General features: G+C 38.7%; 1 protein-coding gene across 1 annotated transcript in view; it reads left to right on the forward strand.

Moving 5' to 3' along the window:
* The first annotated feature begins 1,752 nt into the window (after nucleotides 1-1,752).
* Nucleotides 1,753-19,276, forward strand: part of si:ch211-212o1.2 (uncharacterized protein LOC492735 homolog) — a 68,461-nt gene continuing 50,937 nt past the window's right edge. The window contains exons 1-3 of the mRNA XM_059334806.1: nucleotides 1,753-1,804; nucleotides 2,487-2,657; nucleotides 2,708-2,920. Coding sequence (XP_059190789.1) covers nucleotides 1,753-1,804; nucleotides 2,487-2,657; nucleotides 2,708-2,920 — 436 coding nt within the window. The remainder of the gene's footprint in view (nucleotides 1,805-2,486; nucleotides 2,658-2,707; nucleotides 2,921-19,276) is intronic.

A 19,276-nucleotide genomic window follows, 5' to 3' on the forward strand; every position in this document is an offset into this window, starting at 1 on the left:
ACCACCGAACTGTGAAAAAATGTTATGTGATGTCTCATTTAGCTGTCAAAGTGCACAAGATTTATGCATTTTACTTAAAAATGTACACATTTTCTCCTGGGGGGGGGGACCCCCTAGATCAGGGGTAGGCAACCTGAGGCTCGAGAGCCGCATGTGGCTCTATGGCCCCTCTCCAGTGGCTCCCCGTTGCTTTGACAAAAAAAAAAAAATGTAAAAATGGAATTTGTCAACAATTTAATCCACATCATTGTAGTGATTCTTACATTCTCCAATTAGACAGGAAAAATATATATATTTTAGTCGACTGAAATGTGCATCATAGCCTATGACCATCTGGCCCTTCGCCCTATCCTCTAAATTTTTGCCAAAACTAGCTACAACAGAAAAGACAGATTCGTTTACATTCACTACCAGTGCTTCAGTCTGAGTGATTTGCTTGATTTGCAGCGAGAAATTGGCAAATTACTTTCATTATAAGGCTCAAAGATGCGGCTCCAGAGGGATTTTTCTTTCTGTTTTATGGCCAAAAATGGCTCTTTTCACGGAAAAGGTTGCTGACCCCTGCCCTAGATGGTTCGGTTTGATGGTTTTAATTGTCAGTATCATATCATTGATAACTTTGATCTGGATCTCCTTTAACTTAATGCTAATCGTAATCAAAGGTGAGGACTATTTCCACATACATGATGCATCATTTTTGCGTGCTGGTGGGGCCCCGGGTTGTGCAGAATGTGCCCTTTTAATTTCTGGCCCCTGCCCTTCAAACAGAGTCTGAGTCCGCCACTGGACAACCCACACTCTGACACACATTCACCAGAAATGTAATTGTGGGTACTACCGTAACGCAAACGTGAATCCGAAAATCCGCAGACAAGTCATCTTTGTATTGGTCTGCTAAAGCACTTGCTGGTTTATACACTTCATCACTGGATTTTGACAAAAGTTCCTGTGGGCGTATAAACCCAAACCTCCGTGCCACCTCTTGCATGCCCTGAAACCTGTGTGTCACCTGCGCAATGGCAATGTCTAGAGCTGCGTAACATACTGACACTTTGAAGTGCTCCTCTGCTTCGATAGCCTTTCATCCTCGCATAACTCATCAAAGTGTCTTTTGGTGCGCCTTGCGCGTTTTTGTGGGAATGAAGGCGGAATACCTCATGACTGGACAAGATTTTGCGCAATTTCTTTAAGGCTTTGAAACTCCCCTCTGAGTGACACGAGGGTCTCAGATGCACTTGCTAGATATTTGCTTGCCTGCAAAATATCAATGTTTTGTTTTTGGAGACTTTGTGAAACAATAGTTTCCAGAATTTTACCCTGTATCACTGTTTTTATTTTAAATATTCGTTTTATTTTACGCTCAAAATACAGACAATATCATGACCTGAACCCTAAATGTTACGGTAAAAAAAAAAAAAAAAAAGATATTTGTTTTACAGGCAGGGACGGGGCCCTATGGTAGAATGAAGGTAGATTGGAAAATGGCAATATTGCATTCTGAATTTGATCACCTTACTAATAACAGCACATGTATGAAAATAATAAGCTAGCTCGTGCATCCTTATCCTCACTCCCTCGCCAATAGAAGACTACTGTGGCGACTGTGGCGTGAGAGCGGGTTGCCCCCCAACCGAAGGGTTGGTGGTTCGATCCCTGACCGTCACAGCCTACATGTCGAAGTATCCTTGAGCAAGTTACTGAACCCCAAATTGCTCCTGATGCTGCGTTTATTGGTGTGTGAACGAATTCCCAATGGTGGGCGCCTCGCGGGGGCTGCCGGGGTATACTTTACGGCCCAGTGTGGGTACCACCAGGGCCGGTTCTAGCCCATTGGCTGCCCTAGGCGATATTGAGATTTTGCACCCCCCCCCCCCCCCCCCCCGAACCACATCCATTCCATGTATTCATTCTGATATAGGTACACTATGTTATATGTATTATGCTGTACACTAATATTTGATACATGAACTACAAGCAAGGTAATGGTCTCAGAACATTTTTATTTTTCGAAACTTTGGAACTTTACCAACAACAACTGAACTGAAAATACGAATAAATAAAGAAGAAAACACAGATCTTCATCAAATTAAGAATGGCAAAGACTGAAAATAAATAAAATGTAGACATACAAATGCAATAAAAATAAACATAAAAATGAAATTTAAATTGCCCATGCTTTTTAAAAAATGTTTCGTTAATGAATGTTGTTAAAACAAAGATGTATGCTTGTGGCGCCCCCTGCCAATTTGGTGCCCTAGGCAGCCGCCTTGGTGGCCTGCAGGAATAACCGGCCCTGGGTACCACTTCCACTTTCTGCCATGTCTGTAAAATGCAGACGGTCCCTGGCTGCAGCTGACACATGAACTGTGTGCACACATAAAGTTTGTCCAACTCATCCCGGCGGTAAAACACCTGCTACAAAATAAGCGTTTGTGTGAAAACACTAATTGAAGTCTTGTGTCTCGCTACAAAGTAACTAACAACAGAAGCTCAGCGGCTCCAGCGTGGAGCAGCTCCAGCGGCTCCAGCGTGGAGCAGCTCCGTGTCTCAGCGCAGCTCCTCCGTGTGTTTCCGGTATCGAGGCTCCGGTCCACCAGCTATAGCATCACCGGGCTCAGCCTCCCTCCTCCAGCCGCGCAGCAGCTACCGGAGGCCGGGTAACACTCATCACACTGACCGACACACATCTATAATTAATGTGTGATAGCTGAAAGCCGCAGCGGGGGCAGCAGGGCGGGCAGCGGGCAGGAGGCAGGAGTTATGGCGGCGTCGCTTCTCTCCGAGACCGACATCAGGCACCGGTCCATGGCGGAGGAGGATCCGAACGGGAACGAGCACGGGGCGGCTGCACGCAGCGCGGAGCCCCGCTGGGGACCGCAGCACGCCGGAGCCCGGCAGCTGGCGAGGCTCTACTCTCCCGGTGAGCACCGTTCATGTGGTTGATGTGTGTTACTGTTGTTGTCACTGTGTTGGTCGGTACCGGGGAGAAGAACGGGACCCGGTACCAGAGGAGGCCTCAGTGCGCCAGGATGGAGACGGTGGAGACACTGAGGCTATAGGCTCTCATCATATGCTGTTTATGACCATGCACTACAATTATTATGGCTGCATGTCATGCTACCTGTCATAATGATGCATTAAACAGAATGCAGGCCTGTTGTCTCAGTCTGCAGCATGAGCCATGTTTCCCCCAATATACTCTGGTTAATAATCATATATCTTAGTGCAGTATGTACCCTCTAACCAGGGCAAAGCATTTTTGGTTAAAAAAAAAAAAAGAGAGACTTAACCCTCTATGGTACACATTATGATGCCAGTTAGGAGAAACATTTCTGGCATGTTTTTTTGTCTTAAAATAGAATAAATAAACATAATCTGAAGAAATGTTATATATATTTTTTTGTTTTTGTTTGTTTCCTATAGGCAATATTGTACCATAACGGTGCACAAGTGAAAAATAAAGTTTTTAAATTAACATAATTTATTTAATAAATAAGTTTAAAAGATTCAGTAGCTTCAACAGGGTACAATACATAACATTTTACATTTAAAAACATTATAAAAGGAACTTTTTTTTAACCGGTTTCTAGCCTGTAGGCAACATTGTACCATTGAACCAACAACCCATTGAAATTAATGTCTTGAACAGTCTAAGTGTATGAAACTACCAAAAATGAAGGTTTACTCAACTATCAGTAGGAATATTTTTTTTCTAGATTGAAAAGGGCCATGAAATGAAGTTTTGAGAGATTTTTTTTGGTGGCGCAAAATGGCAAAGCTGTTTCCTTTGGAAAAGTCTGCAAAATAGGGTTTCAATATGGCCTCCTGGAGGTCATGTGACAAATTAAAGCATTGCTATTGGTTCCCTATACTCTTCCCTCTCTTTTTAAGTATCGCATCACTCAAAAAGATGCATTGTAGAAATTTGACAGGCCAAAAATGGGTATGTTGCCTGAGGGCAACACCGTACCATAGAGGGTTAAAAACCAACATGATCACACATATTCACTCAGTGAATGTACATAATCACTTTGTATGTTGGAATATGACTGTCATTAACTTGCATTGTAGTGAAATCCGTGTCAGTTTCACTGAAATTTGAGTGATTCCGTGGCTATTCCACGGATTTTGAGTTAAGGAAATCCGTGGCTATTTCACGGATTCCTGTGAGACCAGAGCGCTGTGCCATCAGTGTCTGATTTATTAAACTTTGGAACTGATACAAAACTCAAACATTTGAACAAAAAAAACAATTGTACATGTAAATGTTAATAATCCATGACTAAAATTTATTGCAAATATTTCTCATCACTAAAATGTAGTAATTCAAACTAATGTAGTAAAAACAGTGAGCATATAACATTTAAAACTATAACTGCTATGCTGAACCCCAAATTGCTCCTGATGCTGCGTTTATTGGTGTGTGAATGAATTCCCAGTGGTGGCAGGTGGTAGAGGGTAGCCTCTGCCACCAGTATGAATGTTTGAGAAAGGGTGAATGAGTGCAGTTTGTAGTGTAAAGAGCTTTGAGTGGTTGCAAAGCGACTAGAAAAGAGATATAAAAGTGCAGGTTATTAACCATTGACTCATCCAGGAGGAGAGGTGGTTCCAGTGATGGACCTTCAGTAGCAGCAACTTGAATTCAGCCTGTGCAAATTGTAATAAGTTCACTTTACTTAAAAAAAGTTAGGAAACCGATTGCCTCAAAATCTCCAAGTAAAGTAGCTAATTCATTTCAAGGTGTCATAGCTAAAAATAACTGTGTTTAGACCACTCAGATAATGGCAGTAAACTTGAGTATAGTTAACTCAGAATCATTAGTTAGGTTACTTACTTACGCTCTGAATTTGGAGTCAACAATGTGTGTAACCACCTTGAGAATCCCTGTATTTAAGGTAAACTTCAATAGTTTTCAGCCTGGACCCCATTTTCCATGAATTTGTGTTCAGAACAAAAAAGTTTAATTATTAAACTTTGTTTTCCATTCAAACTGTTGTCTTTTGTCTCTTCGTTTCAATAACTTATCACTTTTGGTTCAGCTTACTTGAACATATCAAGGCAATCGGTTTCCTGATATTTTGCTCGTAATGTGAACACTTAAATTTGTAAGGATAACTTACAAATTAATTAAGATAACTCACAAGTTTAAGTAGTCAAAATTGACATGTTATAGTCAACCTAACTAGTGATTTTGAGTTAACTTTACTCAAGTTTACTGCCATTATCTGAGTTGTCTAAACACAGTTATTTTTAGCTATGACACCTTGAAATGAATTAGCTACTTTACTTGGAGATTTTGAGGCAATCGGTTTCCTAACTTTTTTTAAGTAAAGTGAACTTATTACAATTTACAGTTTATAGCAGCAATGCCTGTGTAACGGCAGCCAGTTTACCCTCAGTCAGGCTACAAACTTTGCCACTAGTGCCACTAGTGAAAGCCCCCAGACTCTGTGGAAGTACAGTAATAAATTGCTAAAGATACCCCTCACATTTATAAAGCAGACTGGCTCTAAAAGGCCAACCCCTGTGAAGTGCACATGTGTTTAAAATGCCCCTGACATTGTCAGTCAATTACCTCAGGTAAACCCTTAATGCCCACAGGATTCATGGGTACGTTTTTTAGATGCTAGTGAAGTTGTTGCCTTTAGCTCACAGAGACGTTTATACCCGGGACAAAAATCAATGTCTGTGACACAGTCTACAGCAGTAATCCTCAAATCCAGTCCTCAGGGTCTGGAGTGTTGCTGGTTTTCTTTTTTCCCTGCTAGTTTAAATTCACCTGGCGCCCCAGTCCAAATAAGTTTCCGATTAAACGTCTAGAATGAAAACAGCCTGGCAGAATAAAAACTAAGCAGCAGTCTGAACCCTGGAGACTTAATTGTGGTGCACAGGCTCCAAATACCTAAATAAAATGACCGAGGTTGTTATTGTTGGTAGAATTACCAGCCTCCATCACTACAAAGTGCTGCCTCTCTGTCATGACCCTGAGGCCTCATGTACTAGCATTGTGTTTAAAAAATGTCGCCTCCAGAGAACATTTTCCCATCAGTCCCATCGCTCCATGCTCTCTTTTGTGTTTCTTTTTCTTTTTCCTCTCAATAATATTAGTTTTTGTCAGGCTCCTTTACCTTTTTAATAATCAAATGTAAAAAAAAAAGCTGATGAATATTACATTTGTAACTATTGCCTTCTACATAAAGTTGGTTTTCAGGATTTTAAATTCATGATCCATACTTGCACTGCAAAAAAGGTGTATCTAAACACAAGATAAAAACAGTAAATCTGAGGGAAGTTATCTTGCTGCATGGACAGATAATTTACCTTGACAAGATTTATTAAATTAAGATTATTAACCCATAAGAACCCATGGTGACACACGTGTAACAAACACTTTAAATCTTCCAGAATCTCCCATATTCAGAACAGAAATGTGAAAAAGTAGCTAATTTAAAAAGAACTCATTTGTTACTGACCATAATTCCTGAACAAATTAAAGTCACAATTTTTTATATATATGTTATGGAGATGTAAACAAAAATAATACTCTATTTATTTTTTATTTATTCTTATTTTGTGACTTAAAAACAAATCTGACAAAAAAATATTGTTAAACAGCACTATAAATGTCACAATTTTGATAAATGTTGTGGAGATGCAAAGAAAAAGGCAAATTTGTGTCTTTGTATTTGAAAATAAGAAATATCATAAACATAAATACCATAAACACCCAATGTATCGTATATGTCACATCACAGATCTTTGACATTTAGGAGTAGTATTATTATTATTTTTTTAAACGTCATTATGTGTTCTATGTGTCCACTTGGTCTGTGGTATATCCCCCATAATTTTCCTTTAAGGATTATGGGTCTGGGTTCTTATGGGTTAAATCTAGAAATAAGCATGTTGAACGCTTAAAATAAGAAATTAACTCTTCAAACAGGATAAAGTAACACTTCTAAATCTAAAGTTTTAAAAAAAAATCTTGGTAAGAAACAACTAATTGTCAGTGCACTCTGCTCGGACCAGTTAATCGCTGCTTGCTGCTTTAATTTATTAATAATAATAATAATAATAATAATAATAATAATAAATTTAATTCATAGGCGCCTTTCATGTCACCCAAGGTCACCTTACAAAGTCTAAATCTAGATTTAACAATCTTAATTCAAGAAATCTTGTCAAGTGAAATTATCTGTCCATGCAGAAAAATAATTTCCCTCAGATTTAGTGTTTTTATCTTTATTTTTGCAGTGTGTATTCCCAGGATATGTCTCTCTCTGAGCCATTTAACATCACAGTTAAACTCACGGCAGCCCAAATGTGGGCTCAGGATAGTGATCGGGAAAGCAGAATTTAACTGAGATAAATTGAGCCATTTTTACACTGATCCATTGATTTTAGCATGGTGATGGGAGACACACTGTGCCTCAGACCATAGCAAAGAAAACCTGCCTCACCAGTTGTGCATCAAGCTGGACTGCGCCACATTTTGCCTGACCATCTGCCCTGCTTCTCACTTCACTGAGCATTTTAATTGCCTCTAGTTGGACCGTGTTGGCCACTTGTTAACACTTCCTAAAATAGGAATGATGATCAGAGAAAAGGGTTTGCACCACTATAACCACATTATTGTGGAGTTCATACAAGGGCACGACATGTATCATAAGGCTGGCGCTGGATGCAGAGTCCTTACAGCAGTCTGAATGTGTTTACGCTCCACTGAGCCTGGCAGTTTTACCGACTCACTGAGCTGAAATGGACCTTCTGACCTGACCGGTCTTTTGACTTTAAAGTTTATTTTCATTTAACATCTGTCAGCCTTTAGGCGGTCACATGACAAACCCTTAATAGGACCAATCTCTTCCAATGTCAGCATTAAGTTCCAACTAGCGCTGCACAATTAATCAAATTTTAATCATGATCACGATTAAATTAACCTGATCGTCTGCAATATTTCCATTTTCAAATGTGAGCTGTGTGTGGGTGTGTCATATCGTATCGTTGACGTTAATATCAGTATATTTTTTTTATGGTTAAAAAAAATGCATATCATGATATTGGCAACGTTCCTACTTCTTGATGTAGTGGTTAAAGTTGTTTTAATCACAAAAAGCTACTTACTCTCTGTCGCTAAACACATGCAGCTTTCAAAATAAGAGCACGGTGTGTTAAGAGAATCCACCACAGAATTTACAAGAAGACTGTCAAAATAAGATGCCTTAAATAAACATACAAGAACCTTTATTCTCCTTTACAAAATTTAATTAAAATATGCCCCCAGAACCCCTAACTGGTTATTTTTATTATTTTCTCACATTCAAGAGTCAAGAGTAATTTTTTTTGTATTTGGCAACGAGATTTGCACTTCACGCTACATTTTAGATTTTTATTTATTTATACAGATTTTTAAAAAAAAAATCACATTTTCTATATCTTTTTAGGTATTTTGTCAAGAATATCGTTATTGCAAAAATAGCCTGAAATATCGTGATAATCTTTTAGGGCCATGTCGCCCACCCCTAATGTGAGCTCTCCTGCATTTCTAATCAAGCACTTTTTTACACCAGTAGTCCACCAACCACCAGGGGGCGGGGCCGTTTTTCTCCTCTGAAAAAAGCCTGGTTGCTGATTGGATAGAACGCTAAACAGGATGTGACGTATTACTCGATGCCACAACAACACGCGCCATTTGTAAAAGCAGGCGAAGCAGTGTTGCCCACTTAGCGACTTTGTTGCTATATTTAGCCACTTTTCAGACCCCCTTAGGGACTATTTTATTTTTTTAAAAGAAGCTCCTGGCGCGGCTCTTTCAGAAAGAACGAGTAAGAACGAGTCGAAGCGGCACAGTCCTCCTGCAGCAGTCTCTCCCGGCTGCAGAGCCGGAGGGGATGTTAACCCCTTAGTGATTACAATATTGATCAGAATCATCGTGATTATCATTTTGGCCATAATCGTGCAGCCCTCGTTCCAACACAGATGAAAGAAAGTTGTTGCAAAGAAGCTAATGCTAGTTAGCTACGCTGGATCTTTAGCACACGAGTGTCTTGGCCCATAAAGAACAGATTAGTACTGTTTGTGTTTTATTGTTTATGGTGGTTTCCTGCTATTTGTATAACTACAGTGACAGTCTATCCTTATAACTTGGTCATAATGAATTTGTTTTAAAAAAAACATCTGGTTTGTCTTTGGGGTCACAACATTTTGTAGCAAAGCAGATTTTAAAAAGCAACTACACATTTTTCTTTAAAAAAAGTTACATTTTTATAGTGTAAATACAATAATTTTTGACAAAATCCATCCATCCATCTCACCACAATCTATCGTGTTTTCACTTTCATTATTATATATTTGGAAGAGATTGTCAAGAATAAATCACATTTTCACAACTCTTTTCATGGGAATTCTTAATTCTGATAATAACCGTTATTAGTCCAACTTTATGAGCAAATATGTATATATTTCTCTATACAGTTCTTACACTTATTTCAAATGTTCACTTCGAAAACCTTATGTAGGACTTGTCAATTTGCCATTAAAATATTTGAAATGCTCTTATAACCTTTGACCTCATGCCAAGGAATGTACTTAATAGTTGACAGGGCATTGCACTGCACTTGATTTATTATTCAAAACCAAAGCAATTTTCACCCCTACACCTATTTCTATGTGAAGCCCAGAGTTTAAATTATTCACATTGGAATAAATTCAATTTGAGGCAAAATTGCAATGCAATGTAAATTATTCAAACAGAGCTCTGGGTTTGGTTTTGGGTTTCGGATTGGAACTAAAAATGACTATGCATCTCTAGCCTTGCCTTGAGTAGCACCTGGTGAGACAGGTAGTCTATTCTTAGACACTGAATAAAGGAGTCACCTTCACCATTAATGGAACTTGATCTGCTTTGTTATTCAGTGGCATTACATTAGAGAGATAACAATCTCCACTCTGTCATTTGGTCCTTTCCACTGCCAGGCAACCAAAACATTACACATTCATGACAAGTTCACTTACGGGCAGGCACACACACACACACACACACACACACACACGCGGTTGATTATTTAGCTTAATTAAAACTGGATACGAGGAGCTGATGGCTGGGAGCAAGAGAGATGTCGGGCCAGGATCCAACAGGTTTATTTTAGTGTATTTGTCTAGAACAGCTATTCTCAACCTTGGGGTCGGGACCCCAATTGGGGTCGCGAGATGATTTCTGGGGGTCGGGTTGGTTTTTTTGTTATTTTGTGTCTTTTTTGGTCATTTTCTGTCTTTTTTTTAGTAATTTGTGTCTTTTTTTGGTAATTTTGTTTCTTCTTTTGGGTCATTTTGTGTCTTTCTTTGGTCATTTTGTGTCTTTTTTTGGTCATTTTGTGTCTTTTTTTGATCATTTTGTGGTCAATTTGTGTCTTTTTTGGTCATTTTCTGTCTTTTTTTAGTAATTTGTGTCTTTTTTTGGTCATTTTGTTTCTTCTTTTGGGTCATTTTGTGTTTTTCTTTGGGTCATTTTGTGTCTTTTTTGGTCATTTTGTGTCTTTTCTGGTCATTTTGTGTCTTTTTTGGTCATTTTGTGTCTTTTTTTATCATTTTGTGGTCAATTTGTGTCTTTTTTTGGTCATTTTGTTTCCTTTTTTTGGTCATTTTGTTTCTTTTTTTGGGTGATCTGAACTGTGCGTGTGAGATTGTGTTCAGTGAGTGGGGGTCGCGGACAACATGCATGTTAAATTGGGGGTCGCGACTCAAAAAGGTTGAGAACTACTGGTCTAGAAGATGAGAGATTCCATTTATTCATAGATCACAGCAGCAGCTACAACCAGCCCAAATTAGAGATGAAATACGGATCTTTACTGGTGTTGTTAAAGATGACAGATTTCCTGCTGAAGTTACAGATCAGGCAGCAAAATTTGGAAATTATGTTAGCTTATAATATGTGTGTGAGATATTACTGTGCACTTGGTGGTGATCTTGATCTTGGAAGCCTATCCTATTCAAATTTTATTGTTTTATTTTATAGTGAGTGGTGGTGTAGGCAGTTGGCAGTTGGCATCCTTATCGGCCACAGAAGTAAAGTGTAAAGGTGCCAACAGGGACTTCGTGGTGCATTAAGGTTCACCTCGTAAACTCATATAAATTTAGTGGCTCTGCTGTTTATTGTTATTGGATTTTAAATAAACTATTTAAATTTGATCACCACTTAGAGTGGTATATTCCAAAATCACACCTGATGCAATGTTTTGTGTTTTGAAACAAGTAAATAACAGTTATTGAGTCATAAAACAAATTATCTTTATGATTCAAGACTTCTAACAGTCTAACAGTGAAATAACCTTCGGTGCTGAGAAAAAAGAGTTTGAATCAAAAATTTAATGGAATTGCAACCTTAACTTTGAAAGTCAAATCGACTATTGGATTTGGAGAATGATGACAAATCCTTTTAGTTATTTAAACATGTGAATATACCACCTCATATTAGGGGTGCACCGATTGCAATTTTCTGGCCGATCTCCGATTTTTAAAAAGCCTGACCTGCCGATTCCGATTTTGGCCGATACCGTTTTTTTTATAACTCACAGCATACACCTTCAATGTTTGAATCTTATTATATTGAAAAAATAATAACACAGTAGTATTTTTCTTGAACAAATAAAGGAAATCACAATGCCTGAGGTAGTTAATAAAATATTGAACTTAAAATAAATAGCAACAATTTACAGGACAAACTAACAAAAAAACTGCAACCATAAATAAAGTGTTTTTTGTTCTGTACAACATACAGACAACTAGGGATCTAGGGCATCGATTTTTCGAATATTCTAATTCATTAAATCATAAAAAATCGAATAGTTCATCATATCTGGAAGAAAAAAAAGTTGTATTACTGGTGCCTTCCACACGGGGGCAGTGTAACATTTGATGATACTGTAGAAGAAGAAACAAACGGTAGAAGAAGAAACAAACTGTAGAAGAAGAAACAAACGGTAGAAGAAGAAACAAACGGTAGAAGAAGAAACAAACTGTAGAAGAAGAAACAAACGGTAGAAGAAGAAACAAACTGTAGAAGAAGAAACAAACGGTAGAAGAAGAAACAAACTGTAGAAGAAGAAACAAACGGTAAAAGAAGAAACAAACGGTAAAAGAAGAAACAAACTGTAGAAGAAGAAACAAACGGTAGAAGAAGAAACAAACGGTAGAAGAAGAAACAAACTGTAGAAGAAGAAACAAACTGTAGAAGAAGAAACAAACTGTAGAAGAAGAAACAAACTGTAGAAGAAGAAACAAACGGTAGAAGAAGAAACAAACGGTAGAAGAAGAAACAAACGGTAGAAGAAGAAACAAACTGTAGAAGAAGAAACAAACTGTTGAAGAAGAAACAAAATGTAGAAGAAGAAACAAACTGTAGAAGAAGAAACAAAATGTAGAAGAAGAAACAAAATGTAGAAGAGTAAACAAACTGTAGAAGAAGAAACAAAATGTAGAAGAAGAAACAAACTGTAGAAGAAGAAACAAAATGTAGAAGAAGAAACACGGTAGAAGAAGAAACAAACTGTAGAAGAAGAAACAAACGGTAGAAGAAGAAACAAACTGTAGAAGAAGAAACAAACGGTAGAAGAAGAAACAAAATGTAGAAGAAGAAACAAACTGTAGAAGAAGAAACAAACTGTAGAAGAAGAAACAAACGGTAGAAGAAGAAACAAACTGTAGAAGAAGAAACAAACGGTAGAAGAAGAAACAAACTGTAGAAGAAGAAACAAACGGTAAAAGAAGAAACAAACGGTAAAAGAAGAAACAAACTGTAGAAGAAGAAACAAACGGTAGAAGAAGAAACAAACTGTAGAAGAAGAAACAAACGGTAGAAGAAGAAACAAACTGTAGAAGAAGAAACAAACTGTAGAAGAAGAAACAAACTGTAGAAGAAGAAACAAACGGTAGAAGAAGAAACAAACGGTAGAAGAAGAAACAAACTGTTGAAGAAGAAACAAAATGTAGAAGAAGAAACAAACTGTAGAAGAAGAAACAAAATGTAGAAGAAGAAACAAAATGTAGAAGAGTAAACAAACTGTAGAAGAAGAAACAAAATGTAGAAGAAGAAACAAACTGTAGAAGAAGAAACAAAATGTAGAAGAAGAAACACGGTAGAAGAAGAAACAAACTGTAGAAGAAGAAACAAACGGTAGAAGAAGAAACAAACTGTAGAAGAAGAAACAAACGGTAGAAGAAGAAACAAAATGTAGAAGAAGAAACAAACTGTAGAAGAAGAAACAAACTGTAGAAGAAGAAACAAACGGTAGAAGAAGAAACAAACGGTAGAAGAAGAAACAAACTGTAGAAGAAGAAACAAACGGTAGAAGAAGAAACAAACTGTAGAAGAAGAAACAAAATGTAGAAGAAGAAACAAACTGTTGAAGAAGAAACAAACGGTAGAAGAAGAAACAAACGGTAGAAGAAGAAACAAACGGTAGAAGAAGAAACAAACGGTAGAAGAAGAAACAAACTGTAGAAGAAGAAACAAAATGTAGAAGAAGAAACAAACTGTAGAAGAAGAAACAAACTGTAGAAGAAGAAACAAACGGTAGAAGAAGAAACAAACTGTAGAAGAAGAAACAAACGGTAGAAGAAGAAACAAACAGGGAAGAGGGTTTTCCACGGCAGTCTATGGGCGGGACAAACAGAGATCGCTAAGTGAACACCTGCGCAGCAGCACATACACAATGTACTGCGACAGAGCTAACTGTAGCTAACTGTAGCTAACTGCTGCTAACAGCAGCTCTTCTTAACGAGCCGGCCTCCGGCCTATTATCTAGGTAGATAAGATCGGTTTGACGTAAAGGAATCGGCCGATCGCGAATCCCGCAAAATTAAGGAAATCGGCGCCGATCGATTGGCCGGCCGATCGATCGGTGCACCCCTACCTACCTCATATGTAATAATAAAATGCAGCAGCCTTACACGTAATGTTTCACACCTTGTAGACAAAACACATGGTAAATGAGCAGGATGCTGGTCATGTTTGCTTTGCCAGCCTGTTGTTGTTGACTGTAGTGCTGTTTGATGGTTAAGAGGATCAAACATGCATTTGGGGTCCTGACTCTTTATCCCCTCTCACTTAGTGGCCGCGGAGCTTAGTTAGCAGACTGACTGTGGTTAAAAATAGCCCAGACAAGGCTGCGACATGAGCAGCAATCTGATACAACGGCTGCTAAACTCCAAACTGCTCTATTTCACAATAATACTGAACAGTGAAGTTTACACTCGTCCATTGAACCTGAAGTTTCTGTTCTTGTTTTTGTAACCCTGCACTCACACTTTCAAAAAAAGGCCTAAAGGACAGGCTGACAGTAAAGGCATCAACAATGTTTTCTCAAGTGTTTCAAGTACACTCATACACTGTTGTTTGTGCAGATGTATCTGTCCACTTGACCCTGTTCTTTCACTCTCTGAGTCTGTGTATCTAACAAGCCATAGTACCTGTGAGCACTTATTCAAATCACACATATCTCCCTTTTCTGTATGCTGTGAACGTGTGAACTTTACCTACGGCAATACAGCATGAGTAAATATGAGAGAAACCACCTGAGGCTGCTCTGTTGAACAATGAATAACCAACAGTAAACCTCACCAAGAACACAAACAATAAAGCATCATGACGCATGAATGAAGCCTTTTTAAGAACCTGGTCTCACAGAAATCCGTGGAATAGCCACCGAATCGCTCATATTTCCGTGAAACTGACACGGATTTGGCTACAATGCAAGTTAATGACAGTCATATCCCGTGGCTATTCCATGGATATTTGTTCCTATTGGTCTGTTCCAAGTCACGTGACTTTCAAGGTCCCGGCGGTCAGAACAAAAAACATGGCGGACAGTTCTCTCATTTTTAGTGAAAAAAATCAATATTTTGACTTAGTTTCTGCATAAAAATGGATTTTGATGACATTTCTAACTAGAAATATATGTTTTATTTTCTAAATCTTCACTCAGTGAATGTACATAATCACTTTGTATGTTGGAATAGCCACGGGATATGACTGGCATTAACTTGCATTGTAGCGAAATCCGTGTCAGTTTCACGGAAATTTGAGCGATTCCGTGGCTATTTCACGGATTTCTGTGAGACCAGGTTGCTTTTTAAAGGGTTAGTTTACCCCAATCAAACATTCACAGAAAATAATGAACCCACTAATTGTGGTATGCTTGATTTTGTTTCATTTGGCAATGCTCTCAGGTATCTTCCTGTAGAACCTCTGCCAACTTCTCCTGCTAACAGTATTGGGACTACTTTCTACAAACGAAAGGTTAAGGCTAAGGCAGCTGTGAGACGAGCTTTGTCATGCTGATTTTAGTACTGTTTGAGAAGTGTGGTGGGTTTAACCAGTGTTTAGTGACTCATGGCCCCTTTGGCAAAAGAACCCAGCTGATGCCAGTAGCAGTATTTGAGAATTTATCTGTGGAGGCATTACATAGTCTGTTACAGAACTAAATAACAACAAGATCTCCAATCTAAACGACAGAATAGACCGTTTTTTCAGTCCCACCCATAACAGCACATGAGAGTTTGTCAGAATGACCCATCTAAACGTTTTGCGGCTCCTCGGATACCATGGATCGTTCTAAAAATAGCACACATGTCATTATACATACACTACTGGTCAAAAGTTTTAGAACACACCAACTTTTCCAGAATTTAATTGAAAATGATGCAGTTTAATGTCTCAGTGTACTCTGAAATTAATGCACATTTGCAACATTTAAAACTCTTTATTGAGCATGATAGTGTTTTGAAAGTAAAAAAAAGATTCAAAATCACATTTTATGTTGGACTAAAGGACTAAAAAAAGACACAAAATTACCAAAAAAAGACACCAAAAGACACAAAATGACTAAAAAAAGACACAAAATGACCAAAAAAAGACAAAAAATGACAAAAAAAGACACCAAAAGACACAAAATGACTAAAAAAAGAAACAAAATGACCAAAAAAAGACACAAAATGACTTACAAAGACATGAAAATAATTCAAAAATGGACAAAATAGCCCAAGACTCCATAGAGTTAAGTTGTTAACCCATTTCTTGTTCCCTGAAAAAGGCCTACTTGTATAATTCTGAAATGTACATTATTTTTCAGTTTTGGTTAAGCTTACCTTTTTTTATTTATCTCTGGCAGTTCACCACTTACCTTTGGACCCTTTCAAGCTGTTCATTTGACTTGAACTGCTTGAATTTCAATAAAAAACTGGAAAAATTGGTGTGTTCTAAAACTTTTGACCGGTAGTGTACATGTACGGTTCACTGTTGTAAAATGCTACGAAGCCACTGACCTAGGTTTAGGGCAAAAAACTTCCTGGTTAGGCGTTATTAAAGACAGTTTCAAAAGTTAAAGTAAATACGAGTAGTGAAGTAGTCACAAGGGTGATGTGACTACCGTAAGTTACGGAAAAAAAATGTGATTCACAAAATGCGTGACACAGAAGTTACGAAAAAAGCGTAAGTTGCGTTAAAAATCATTTACTTTTGTTTTCACACGGGACACGAACCCCGTTCTCCTAGCTGACAGTCCGCCATTTGTTTTTGTCCTTTTACTTATTGGTCAACATTAGCCTGGCTAACACCAGACCAAATCTCATTTGAGATTTGGTCTGGACACCAGCCGTTCATTTCTCCGTAGAGGAGGTGTGGTTTACGATCCTCCAGAGCCGTTTATTGGGCGCTTAGAATGTCTATCAAAGCTCGGCGCTACGACACTTTCTCAATAGCTTTAAATGATTCTTTGACCCAGAAAATGTAGATTTTGACACCAAGATTGACCTTCTAAGTGGCTTGGAAGATATATTGGTTCTCATAGACTTTATATGGCTGCCATCTCCGATTCGCAATCTTGATGAAGTGGCTCCTACCAAAAATTGAAACCTATGGTGATAGAGAGCATGTGGAAAAATGTGGTGCTTTTGTCCGGCGCGTCCCCTTTCTTCTCAATTCTGGTCCTAAGCCGCCTGACTAATATATCTGTCGAGCTCTAATACAGATATGCCTTTGAATGGCCAATATCGGCAGATAATATTTCTCAGGTTTTCAGGTTTTTCTCAGCAGCAAAGTGGGACAACTGGCTCTGAACAATTACAAGTTCATCTGAATTCATCAAAATGACACTCAGACATCTGTTGTCAGGTGGATTTACAAATATAGATGAAGCTTTCACTGTCATGTTGATACATTTAGAGATATTATGGAGAAAATGCTCCATGAGGTTCATCCGTCAGCTTCACTGATGGATGAAGTTGCTCAGATGGGGATTAACTTCTGGAAAAAAAATAGTGTTTTAGTCGCATGGTGCATTTTAGCTCTAAATTAATTATGGCTTTTAGTTCATAACAGATGTTTCATCAAGATTTAAAATAATACTGTCAAATGAAATATGTTTCTCATAACTTTCTTAATCCAGAACATTTCTAACACCATAACACTGAATATTGTGGTGGCTAGGGATGGGTACCGAATTCGGTACTTTTATAGGTACCGACCGAATTCCGTCGGTACTACCGAGTACCGATTCATGTGAAATCAAACGGTACGATGTTTCGGTACCTAAACGGCGTTACCTTTTAAACTGATCATTGATTTCAACCTGTTTTCATTTAACGTCTTTGATTAACAAGCGTGCTGACGATCACGCTATTTTTTATTTTTTTATTTACCTCTTCGTCTGGTCCTGTCTGCTCACCGCGGCCACTAGCTGCTGCCCTCTTCCGCCCCGACGCAGAGATGAACAGCCGGCTCTAGGCCTGCTAGCCGCCAGCTGCTATCTCTCCAATGTCTCTACCCGGGCTTGGCCTTCGTCTGCCTCCAGATTGGACCTTCCTTACTCCGTTTGCTCTCTCCATTCTTCTGTAGACCAGTCATTAGCAGCTAGCAGCTAGCTGCTGCATCTCTGGTCCTCCGCTAATACTCCGCTCTTCAACTCAGGAATATTACCTGCCACTTTACTCCAAACTGCCTCGCTGAAATTAAATTCCTCAGACTCCTGCGTCATCCTCGATATGTGCAACTTTGTTTATTCCAACCATGCCACGCCCACAATACTGTCTGACGGGTGCTGCGCCACACAGCTACGACGTCATCACAACAAATCACACGTGCACTTGCAACCTTTTTTTTTTCTCCTCCGTGCAACCTGAGAGCTCCTCTGCATTCTTTGATAACACTGCAACCTTCATGTTACAAAATGCACGTTCGCTCAACAATAAAGCACTGCCCATCCTGGATTTTATATTGTTTTGATATATTTTTAAAAGTTTATATTTTGAGAAATAAATATGTTGAATTGAAAAAAATACATTTTATTATTAAACAAATTAACATTTATTATCACATAAACAAATGCAAAAGAAAGTACAGAAAATTGGTACCGTTGAGTACCGGTACCGATTCCGGGTATCGGTACCTTATCGGTTCAAATGTGAAAGGTTCCCATCCCTAGTAGTGGTGAATTGTAACATTTTATGAAGTGTCACAAAACAAGTTTTGTTGATGAAGGACAATGGCAGCTGTCAACCACAATACAGTCAAATGTCATATTAGAAGTGAAGTTTTTCAGTGCACTATGAAAACTTTCCCTTGAGCTTTTTGGTTAAAAATAGTGGTTAGTGGTTTTCTAGCTGCAATCATAAAGAAAAACATGTTGGTGTGTGTACTTTTGTGTCTTCACCAGGTAAATCTCCAAATGATAAGCTTTCCCTCTCTGCAGCCAAAGGGCTCAGCGGGCTGCAAGTGGAAGACATTCTCAGCGACGCTAACAATGCTGCCGAGCCATTTTATGAAAACTTAAAAGCAGAAATGTGTCCCACATGCTGACAAGTGTCTGTTCAAGAAAAATAAACAGCTAAAATTCAAAATGTCAAAGTGTCCATTTAAGGGAGCACCACGCTGTTATGTGCTTAGTTGTTTGGGTCCGGTTCAACGCTGGGAGGAGGTAAATCTAAATAGCAGTTTGGCTTGTTAGAGTTTGGAGAAGTTAGATGAGGCGTTGGCGACGCTCCATAGAGCCAAACATGTGCTCATTACAGCAGAGCTAGGATGGACAAACAGCTGGAGACATCTCCTCTCCCTCTGTTTCTGCTCTCTCCATCTCTCTCTATTCATCCCCTCGTCTCTCCTCGGCCTCCCATATGTCTGAAGTGTCACGGTCCACTGACTCCTCTCCTCTCCTCCTCTCCTCCTCTCCTCTCCTCTCCTCTCCTCTCCTCCTCTCCTCCTCTCCTCTCCTCTCCTCTCCTCCTC

The sequence above is a fragment of the Centropristis striata genome, chromosome 6 (assembly GCF_030273125.1).
Source record: "Centropristis striata isolate RG_2023a ecotype Rhode Island chromosome 6, C.striata_1.0, whole genome shotgun sequence".
Taxonomy (NCBI): Eukaryota; Metazoa; Chordata; class Actinopteri; order Perciformes; family Serranidae; genus Centropristis; species Centropristis striata.